Source organism: Rhea pennata, chromosome 5 (genome assembly GCF_028389875.1).
Source record: "Rhea pennata isolate bPtePen1 chromosome 5, bPtePen1.pri, whole genome shotgun sequence".
Taxonomy (NCBI): Eukaryota; Metazoa; Chordata; class Aves; order Rheiformes; family Rheidae; genus Rhea; species Rhea pennata.
Window position 1 is genome coordinate 44,466,237 of NC_084667.1, and position 10,876 is coordinate 44,477,112.

The 10,876-nt window shown below is 46.0% G+C and overlaps 1 protein-coding gene across 1 annotated transcript; it reads right to left on the bottom strand.

Annotated features, from left to right (window-relative positions):
- Positions 1–5,852: 5,852 nt before the first annotated feature.
- On the bottom strand, positions 5,853–7,037 carry LOC134141434 (prolactin-releasing peptide receptor-like). Its single transcript, XM_062577669.1, has one exon. The coding sequence runs from the start codon at positions 7,035–7,037 to the stop codon at positions 5,853–5,855; it is 1,185 nt and encodes a 394-aa protein (XP_062433653.1).
- Between the last annotated feature and the right edge of the window lie 3,839 nt (positions 7,038–10,876).

Sequence of the window (10,876 nt, forward strand, 5' to 3'; positions counted from 1 at the left end):
GGATAACAGGCTCTTGCTTTCCTACTGTGCCATCAGTTAGAAGGAGAATTAGTTGCCCAAGGCAAGGAGTAAAAATGCCATCATTTCAGGTCAATTAAAACTAAGTGGGACAAAATACTAGGAACAGTGGAAGAATCCTTGTATGAGGGAAGGGCTGGGATCTTAGTCCGTAGTCCTTCTCTTTTCTAGACTCTGATGTATACTATCAGAAACACAAAACTGATTTTTTTTCTGTACGTGGCTATAAAATACTGAATCCACGAACTCTGCTCATTCAGTAAATGCCTCTAATACAATCTGGAATTTAGAAGAGGCTTGATTTGACTTTGAAACTACAGGGATTTTTATCAGTCAGTGAAATTAAGCAAAAAAGTAACTTTTATTGATGAAGAAAAGAGAATTGCGTTGAAAATTTCAGCAGAATTCTCAGGATATATTTCTTCATACACAGCAGTGGCTATCACAGTGAAAATACCCTGTTGTAGCTTGGATTCCAGCTTTGATTTGCTGTTTTGTCTAATCATGAAAAAACAGTGGGATAGTGCTCTCCTCTAAGAAACTTGAAAAGAATAACCCTGCGTTTCCACCCAAGCACAGCACTCTTCAGAAGGAAATCAGTCCACATCTCAGGCCATCTCCTGATCACTTTAAGATGTGAGCATACAGAACAGAAAAGCTTGTACAGTCTCTCAAAAACATATGAATTTGACTCCAAAACATGCCCAGCAATTTGCCAGTATGGCTATTGCTGTCACAAAACAGTCCATGAGCCTCTTTCTGTGGTCTCCTGGGCAAAGAACATGCTCAAGTAAGATTTGTGTGTTTTCAAGCCCATGCAGTGGCCTGACTCCTGAGTGAGAAATGGAGGTGTGTATCCCTGAGAATGGGACACTGCCTTGTGACTGTTGAGGTGCAGCCCCCTACTGCTGTGCTGAGCCCATGGGAGACCCAAAAAGGAGTCTCTGGCAGCCCTGTGAGGACACCGAAGGTTGTTAAGCTGCCTATAGGCTCTTCTGCAAGGTTTTGCATGGCTCTTGGAGCCAGCCTGGGTGGCTCACAAGGAGGGGAGCTTCTCTGCTGCAGTAGCAGGAGGGGGGCTTCTCTGCTGCAGTAGCATTAAATTGGACAGTGGCAGTTTAATCCTCAGCCCTGCTTGTGTACAGGGGTATCCAGGGTGTCTGTATCTATTTCCCAAATGCCAGGAACTATTAAAGGGTATTCAAGCCAAGCACTGCCACCCTATGGCTGTATTGGGATCAAGTTGGGCAAAGATGAGGAGCAAGGGACCACAAACCAGTCACCATTTTAACGGACAAGAGCATGTAAGAAGGGGCATGTCACCCCTGGCCCAGCAGCAGCAGGCCACTAATGGGCTGGGATGTGCTTCCCATTGCAGCTACCACTTGGGATCCCAGGGGCCATAGCTGGTTGGTTGAGCCCCAGATCTTAAATGTGATCTCGACCAGACCAAACTTGTGCTGCAGCAGAGGGGATGTGTGTGTGGGGGGGGGGGCTCACAATCCCCTTAGCACCTCTGCTAGATCCACATGAGGCTAAGAAAAATCACCTAGAAGATTGCAAGTCATTCTCCAGCAGCAAGGTCCACAGCAGGAGGAGGAGCTGCATCTTCTGCCCATGTTGCTCTTCTCTCTTCTTGTGTTTCTCAAGTTTTTCCTTCAAGAAAATATCTCTGGAGGCAGTGGTGACAGCAGCAGCTACAGCCTGTCTCAGCTAGCTTGTGCTCTCACTTTTTCTCTCCAGGCAGATGAAAGACAGCTAAAGAGGGAGAAGCCCTTACTCATTAGACAAGTAAAATGGGGACTGGAGAATTTCTGCGCAGAATTGAGACAAATAAAAGCCTCCCCCTGGCAGCGCTGTAAACTAAAGCCAACAGCTGGGATGGTACATGTCAGCAATGATGGCTGTAGTTACTTTTGATGGGAGAAGGAAATAACTTTCAACCGGCACAAAAATTGTCACTGCTGATAACAAGTCCCTGCCCCCCCCCTTTTTTTTAAGCAAAACCTCAGCTGAAGAAAACTGGCACCTCCAAGAAACATGATATTTTTATATTTCTCTGTGGGGCAGGTTGAAATGGGGATGAGCCTGTCTAGGAGGGAAGAGCGGTCCAAGCAGGCCCACCAAGCAATAGATGATATCTAGAGAGAGATCACAAAAAAAAAATAATAAAAATAAAAGGAAAAAAAAGGAAAAGCATCTACCTCTCCTAGAAGAACACATGGGGAATCAATGCATATTTCTCCTGTTGCTTCATTAAGAAAAGTGTATTTCAAGTTCAAAATGTGCACAGGTCACACACTTTCCTATAATGCTGGGACTTCTGGCTTTGCTGGGCAGCTATGTAACTTGTTCTGGCTTGCTGCTAGTGGTGGCAAGGAAACTATCCTGACCTCTGTGTCTGATCATTGCCTTTGGATAGATGAATGTTAATATTGTCTGTCAGCAAAGATTTGTAAGCTAAGATTTAGAAGTTGAAATAGCTGCTGCTTGAAGCTTTTGAAAATAAGTCCTTTAGCAGGAATTGCATGGCAGTAAGGACACTGAGGCTTGAGTCTACTAGCCTAAATAGGAGAATGATGTTGTTAAAACCCAGAGCTGGGAATCAGGATATCCCTATTACTGAATCCTGTGTTGCTATTAAAAAATAAAGAAAGAAAGAAAGAAAGAAAGAAAACAACTCTAATTTTAGTACGCATTGCACTGGAGGTGCAAGTTGCCTGAGCATGCACAGCACCACCAGCAGAAGAGGGCACTAGCAACTCCATGCTAGCTGATAATTATATGCTGGGTAGAGCACAGCCCAATAATACATAAAAAGGTGCCCAAAATGTTTCTGCTGACCAAGGATTGAATGGCACTGTTGTGCCAGGGAGATACTGTGCTCTGCCCTCCTTCTTTCCCAGAGACCAATTAGTTTCTGTTGCAAAATTCCAGTAGACAGAGCATTTATAGCATTGTAGTGAGAAAAACAAAGTCAATTAGAGCAAATGATTCATTACTTCACTAAAAGTTGCATACTCAACCTTTTCTCTCCAGCCAGAGCTGGGTTTTTTGCAGAGCCATTCTAATGCATCAGCTAGTCTAATTTCTTCATCCATGATCTCAGATTGACTGACCACCAAGTGGCTTCTGCTTCTAGTGACAGCAACACAGATAAATGTGTCTAAATTTATTGTTTTCCTGGAAAGAGATGAAGTTGCACTCAAAGACATCAACAGTAGGCCTCATATTTTTAGAGCAGAATAAATTCAGGCACACAGTCTGAGTTTTTCAAGCCTTTATTAGAAGAAAGGACAAGCATCACTCCTCTGGTTTGCTCTCCTTTGGGACAAGTGAGCTGACCTCTTCCCCTGAGCACAGTCCTGCATGATAATTTGACAGCTGTGAAAAACGAACAGAATTAGCTGCTTTATAGGTGTGGAACAGAGCTCACAAGCACCTACAATACTTTGCATTTGGTAGGGCCCAGATGCAGCTGGTCATATCGCAGGCAATAATACTGTCTTTACAGGTCTTGGCAGGAACACTAGCATGCAGCAGCTCATCCCCAGGCATAATGAGAGCAGATGAGGAAACCTGCTGAGGCTGTTATGGTCCAACCACCTGTGTTTGTGCTGAAGGATGCCAAGCTGCTCTCTCAAAGCAGAGTGACATGAGTGATGTCCAACGCATTGGAAAGTTTTCATCCGACAGTGAGGAAATGCAGTCTGCAGACTTTCAAGTCCTTGCACCTGTTGGGGAGAGCAGTGATGGGTCCATGGCTCGGAGCAGCGCTTTGTAGGGAATGATGACCCTGAAACTCAAGGCTTAGGCTATGGCTGAAGCCTGTCCCCAGAGTGTTCCTCGTGGGCAACTGTAAGGTAAAATCTGAGGTACGAAGCCAGTGCAAGGAGATGCTGCCTTCTCCTCGTGTTGCTTATATACACCAGGCTGATGGACTGCAAATATGCCAGCGATCTAGAGCAACTAAGCAGGGTCCGAGCAGCAAAACCACCCCTCAGCTAGCCGTTTCTGGGTTAGAGCAGTCCTTTACCAGAGTTCTCACCTCTGCCCAAGGAGTCTGAACTTTGTCTGTTGTTCTTAAACTGTCCTCAGAGCAGAGGTTGAGACTTCTTCCTCGGGAAAAGGCCAACATCAGATGCCCACTATAATGTCACCCCCCTATCCTCGTTGAAGACAATTTTGCTATGAAGAAATACTAGAATTTCACTAATGCTTCCTGGATACTTCTCCATTAGTTGGATGTTCTACATGCTTGCTGTCTCACATTAATGGCCAGAAAAATTGGGACCGTCCAGTCTTGTTACGCAAATGGCTGCTTTAGAAAGTTAAATAGATTATGAAAGTCTCCCCCCTCCCTGCATCTCTCAAAATGAGCCATCTGTTTTCAGCAGCCACATGCCCTCCTCCCCCAGTTTCCGACAGAAGAATGAATATTGCTGAATGTATATTGTCCTATATTGTTTTTCAATTAAAACAAAACAAATACAGCAATTTCACTGTTATCTGTGAGAGCTGGTGTTCTTACAGGAGGCAGAATATGCTATCTGTTGCTTAGAAACAATCTTTATCCTACAAAATTAATCCATGAACTGAAGACTTTCTTAAATGTACTTAAATATGTGTTTTTCTTGCTTTTCTAAGCAAGAAAAACACCTCCTAAATAAGCTACGGGCAGAAGTCTTTCTGTGCTCTGAATAGAGCCTTGGCCACCTGCTTCAACCCAGTTGTAACTGGAAAGCTGGATGCTGTCTACCAAAGCCCAATGGGAGACTTGCTTGTCTCAGCAAGCCCCTGCTTTCTCTGCCCTGGCAGCTGGCACGTGTCCCTTGCTGCATGGCCCGGGGCTCACAGGGATGGGGCTTAAGCATTTCCCCTTAGCTTTTTGCTCCTTTCAGAGTGACCTCCAACCACAATCGCATCTGGGCTTGCATCCAGACAAACCTTTTCTGTAGCCTTTTTCAGCTTGCTGACGTTCTCAGTGTTCACCCAACATCCTGAATACTGCTGCAGGAGCCATATGAAGTCAAAGGTGCTTGTCACCACATCACCAGTCTCCTTCCTGTGGGAAATGTTTGTGTTGTACAGCAATGTTTTGCCTCCAAATACTAGTCCCGTGGCTGTATTAGAAAGCTACGTGATTTAGGACATTTGGAGAAAATTTAAGATTTTGGCCAAATTTGCCGAATTGTCAGAGGAGCCACAAAAGTGGCCATGGAATTTCAGAGGAAGGGGCCTATGTGCATGCATGCACCTATAGCCTCTCTGGTGGATACAGTTCAGATTATTCATCCCTAATGCTTGATCATATCTTTGAGGCATGCAAAACTGAGCAATTTTTAAGGATTTGTAAGTGGATGCTGAAATGGCATTTTCTCTCTCACACTTGAGCTGGCACTACCGAGCAAGCACAGAAGCTCAGGCAGAACTCTGACCACGCAGATGCACAGGCCATTTCTAAAAACTGAGGCTCATAAAAAAAATATGAGAATAGTTAAGTGTCCTGTCATTAATCTGGATATATACTCGTTCTATTTTGACAGGGCAAGCAGCTGTTGTTTCACAGATACACGCTTCTTTTCGGACACATCTGTGCCTTGAATTAAGTCAGTTAGAAAACCTACCACTCCTTTCACATTTCTATACATAGAAGAAGAGCAAGTAAATCTGGCTCAGAATCTGCATTTGTGTGATTGCTGTGTTTGTTGTGGCACTTGTTCGTTTTTCATAAAAAACAAAATACACTTGAGTTGCTCAGAAGAGAAGCTCCTTGAAAACATAAATCCCATATTTTTCATCTGTCAGGCACAAAAGTCCTCTTTTGGGGAGAATTACCAGGTTTGAGCAATGGGTTTCTGTGACCCATCTAAAGCAAATAGGTGCAGATCAGGTCCAAGAGCAATAACTGAACTTGAATATGTCATTTGAGAGAGTCTAGTTTGCAAAGCTGTCTTATCTGAGAACCCCATAGCAGCATCTGCCAGGGTGGAGCAGGTATTGAATCGAGATGCCTTGCAAGACATAATGCTGGAGCTCTTCTTCTTGTGGTAAAAGTACTTGCTAAGGTGGAATCGGAATTTGTCATGGAGGGAGGCATAGATGAAAGGGTTGTAGCAGGCAGAGCTCATGGCAATCAAGTGACATGAGATTTGGATGACATTCACATACCTCTTGTCCAGGATGGTGAATTCCTCATCGATGTCTCTGATGAAGTTTACCACCTGGAGAGGTAGCCAGCAGACAGCGAAGCATACCACTGATATGGTGAGCACCCGGAAGGTCTTCTGCTTCATCTTGGTCTGTTTGTCTTGGCAGAAGTAGGCAGCACCTGGGATATTTCTCTTCCTGAGATGGTAAGAAATGGCACCGAAAGAGACTGATACTGCCAAAAGCGGAAGCATGTAGGACAAGAGGAGCATCAAGCATGAGTACAGCAGCCTCTCTCTCTCTTCATGTTTCCAGAACTCTTCACAGATGATCATGTCATGGCCAATCTTGTTGAGATCCAGGTAGTGGGTGTGCAGCGTAGTGGGAACAGCGGCTGTAATGGAGAGTAACCAAATGAAGGCCACGAGGTAGATGCAGGATTTGCAGCTTATCCTTCTGCGAATAGGATAAGCAACAACGACATACCGGTCCACTGCAATAGCAGTGAGAGACAGCACTGACACAAACACAGTCGCAGCCTGCATCAAAGTGACAAAGTAGCACATGAACATCCCAAAGAGCCAGCCCTGGATCTCAAAGGCATAGGACACAGTCAGCGGTACACAAGTGAGACACATGATGAAGTCAGCCACAGCCAGGTTCCCTATCAGGAAATTAGTGGTGCAGTGCAGCTTCTTGGTGAGTGCAATGAGAAGGATGAGGAAGAGGTTCCCTGTGCATGCCACTGTCACTAGGATGGCATAGAGAGGGATGAAGAGTGGTTTCAGCTCCAAGAGGAGGTCCAGGCCAGTGAACAGAGGCACTGAGCTATTCTGCCAGGAATCATTTGGGAGGTGACTGTAAGCCATGCTAGGTCTTTCCTGTAACAGATGCTGCTTCTCCACACCTTAAAGCCAAACAGAGACAAGTTTGTTAGCCCTGAAGAGAAAAGAAATGTGTTCTGTTTGTTCTTTTGGGTGGAGGAACCCACTTCCAGAGTCAAGGTCCCCTTTGGTTGCCAGATACTATCCTGGGCTAGCAAAGGTGATGCTGAGCTGTCTTCAGCTGGTCCTGATTTAGCAATGGCTATGATTTTCTGTCATATATCAGAACAGCCCAGAGATTACTGTCCATTAAGTATCTTCAATGGCCTACAGTAGGACTGTCCTGGCAGCCAGGTCAAACCCCAGGTGCACTCTCATCCCTCCAGCCTGATGGAATGTGGGCACAGAGATGTCACGAGAGTACCAGTGCCACCACCTCCTAGCTTTGGGGGATTGTATGGCTCATACTTGGAGGCAGTACTGCTAGCCCTCACCTGCATGGAGAGCACTGAGGTGGCCACTGCAGTGCTTGGGAAGATCAGGAAAGTCTCCTCAACTGAACAGGGGGCTGGTATCCTTCTCCTCAGTCCTTGGAATACAGCTGGTGACATCACTAGAACCTCTCCATCCCTAGCTCTGCCAGAGGGACTAAGGGAGCAGCACCCATGCATCCCCCAAAGGTGGGAAGGATCATGGCCAAAGAGCCCTGTGTTGCCTGTAGTGACACACTGGCTGACTTAAAAGAGGCTATTTTTTTAATAAGTAAAAGAAAAAAGAACATCCTCAATGGCAGATGCAGAGCTGAATGTTGGTACAGAGAAAAATTGAAACTTGGCTAAGAAATGGTTAATCATCTGGTTGCAACTCCACATGAAGCTACCATTTTGGAGCTGTGGGTCACCTTGAGCAGCTTGGGATACCTAACAGAAAGTAATCTCTGGGCTCTTCTGACACACGGCACCCAAAGGCATTTGTGTCTTTGCTTTTAGCTTTTCACCTGCCAACTCTGTTCCCTACTCCATGCTTCCCCTCTCATCCCAGAGCACTCTCCACTCCATTGCTGCTCTAGGGCCACCAGCCAGCCCCCCTGCTATCCTTTCCACCTCACAAAGCCCAGCCCTTCCGTGCCCTGCATTTTACCCATTGATTTCACACCAGCATGCTCAGCTGCTGGGCTAAGAGAGCTCCAGCGCAGAGGATTTCAGGTTGCTTCAGCTTGTGTTATGCTCAGGATCCACCTTTTTCTGCTCTCCAGATCTCTCTGCCTAATTGCCCATGAAGCTTGCTCTTTCCCTTCCACAGATGGTTTCTGCCACCTTTCCTTGTAGCAACAGCCACAATAGGGAGTACTTTGGCAATACTGGAGATGTCCACAAAACTACTTACACTGGTAGAAGGGAGATGCCAAATATATTCTGGCAAAAGCCACAAGGAAATGAGAACTTGTACTCCAGGACACTCCTCTCTTAATTGTTACTGTCAAATTTAGCTTTCTGTCCACCCCACCAGGACCCGAACAGTTCTCTTCATACCTCTAGTGGACAGTGAAAACAGCTTTAATTAACAAATCCTAAAATTTACTGAGAGGGATTATACTGCTTTACAACCGCACCTGTATAACAGCTACACTTCTCCAAGCATGCACAAGTGATGCATTACAAGTAACGTAGCTTTAGAACAGATAGTCTACATGCCCTGCCTTGATTAGGAAAAGGAAAGCTGGAAGAACACTTGCAGCCAATGAGCAAATTGGATCATTAGGCTTAAGTACAAATACTCAGCTTTTCGTTAGAAAATTCTCTTAAGGAGACAGGAGTCAAGCCAGCCCTTTTGCACAGCACAAAGATCCTTCTCTCATGCTGATGTGAATCAGAAGTAGTCAGGCTGAGCTGCTCTGGCTGCGTGCAGATCTGCCCGGGCTTGGAGGAGGCTGCAGGGGCTCCCGTTAGCAAACTTACCTTTTCATTAAATCAAACTGGGAAGGAGAGTTTGCTGTGGCTCCTGGTGACCTGGGTGAGCAGCACTGCGCTTAAAAAGCAGTCTGGCTTGCAAATTGCTTCAGCGGAGATGACTAAGACTATTTCATTCGCAGGGTGTTTGTTATTCACGGGAAGATCTCTTGAAGCCGCAACTCTCGACGTACTTGCACTCCCGACGCACCTAGCGCTGATGTCGGAGCCGCGACTTTGAAAGCAATGACGGGAACAGAGCGTTCGCGTTCCCCACTCCGCGCTTACGGGCGTGTCGGTTGTGCCAACAGCCCGCACGGGCCCGCACGAGCGCGGCGGGCAAGCGACCGCGCGGAGCTGCGCGCCCGGGGCCGCGGCCGCGCCCGCCTTACCGGCGCGCCGCGGCGGCTCCGCGCCGGCTGCGGGGCGCCGAGGCGACCGCAGGCAGCGAGGAACGGGGGCGAGGCGGTGGGTCGCCGGCCGCGGCTGCCCGCCCTGAGCAAGGGGTCTTCGAGGAGCGCGGCCGCACCGAGGTGCGTGCGGGGAACTGCAGCCTGGTGACAACCACTGAAGAAACAGCGTTTTTGCGTTTTATTCTCTGGTGGAGAAGGATAAATAAATAAATATATAAAATATCAAGTCGGGCAAGGAGTCCACCCTGCTGTGGACAGCACTTGCATTGCAGACCTGAATCCTGCTGCCTCGGGGCGAGGGGGAGGCATATCGTGCCTTTTTGCGGGAGCTTTGGGGCGCCCTCGCCAGCTGAATTTGCTACCCCCTGAGCTGTGGGGTGTCCCCAGGAGAGAGGAGTGATCGCACCTGGCAGTGCTGGGTAGCTGGACATCCCTGGCTCTCCATTCTGCTTTACACTGGGACAGAAGGACAGAGGAAGAGGTGCTTAAACTGAATTATTCCAGATTCGGTTTGTGTCAGGGCAAGCAGGAACTATGTCTATTCATAATGTCACCAGTGATTTGCTTCTTTCTGCCAAAGTACCTTTTCCCCCAGCCCCCTCCCCCCCATTTTCCCCAAAACATCTCAGGTCACATTTTGTCTCAGATGTGCTAAAGAAACTCAATATTTTCAAGAAGATTTATACAGAAGAGCAGCAGAATTATAGGACTCTCTCAATCAATGAATCTTTTACATTCAAGGTAACTTAATTATTGCTATTTTTAAGAGTCTAGGAGAAAAGCTTTATCACTAAAACACTCTTTGTATGGATGCTTTTTATTGAAAAAAGCTTATGCAATTTACTTGAGTGTTTAGGACACAGACAGCAGGATTAGATTTTTATTCTTGACTGTGCACCTCATTACAAGTAATGTAAATATCTTTTAAAACAAAATGAAACAAAGCCATTAATACATTATTCATTCTTGCAATGAATATTGCTAGTTTTTCCAAAACTATAGTTTTGGAAAACTGAGTTTTTCCTTCCCCCTTCCTTCAATGGGTAGGACTTGAGTTCACTCATTTTTTGCAAGACAGTCTGTTTCCCATAGCCCCTCCAGAGCTGTTTTCTCACTAGTCAGGGCCTCACCATAATTATTTGGCCATCGGTCACTCTAAAAAAATGTCTTTTGTCACTTGCTTCTGCTTTTTTTTGTGTTTTTGTGGGGGTGGGGGATTATTTTAAGTTCAAAATATTCTCTGAAGCTGTTAGGATTTAAAATGACAGATATGTATTTCTCATATGACTTTCTTGTCCTGTCCTGTCATCATTGTTTGAAGCTACCAGATTAAAATGCTGTAAGAAAACACTTGAATTAAAATCACTGGAGCCCTGGAGAGAGCACAGCTGATGTTGCAGCTGCACCTAAATCTATTGGTAAATGCCGGGAGAAGTGAAATTAACTCCCCAACTGGATATGAAGGGGCAGACCATGCATTTGAGGGTTTCTTTTGCAAAGGATTATTCAAATCAAACACTCC

Coding starts and splice junctions, on each gene's coding strand:
- LOC134141434 (XM_062577669.1), bottom strand. CDS start 7,037: ATGGCTTACAGTCACCTCCCAAATGATTCCTGGCAGAATAGCTCAGTG.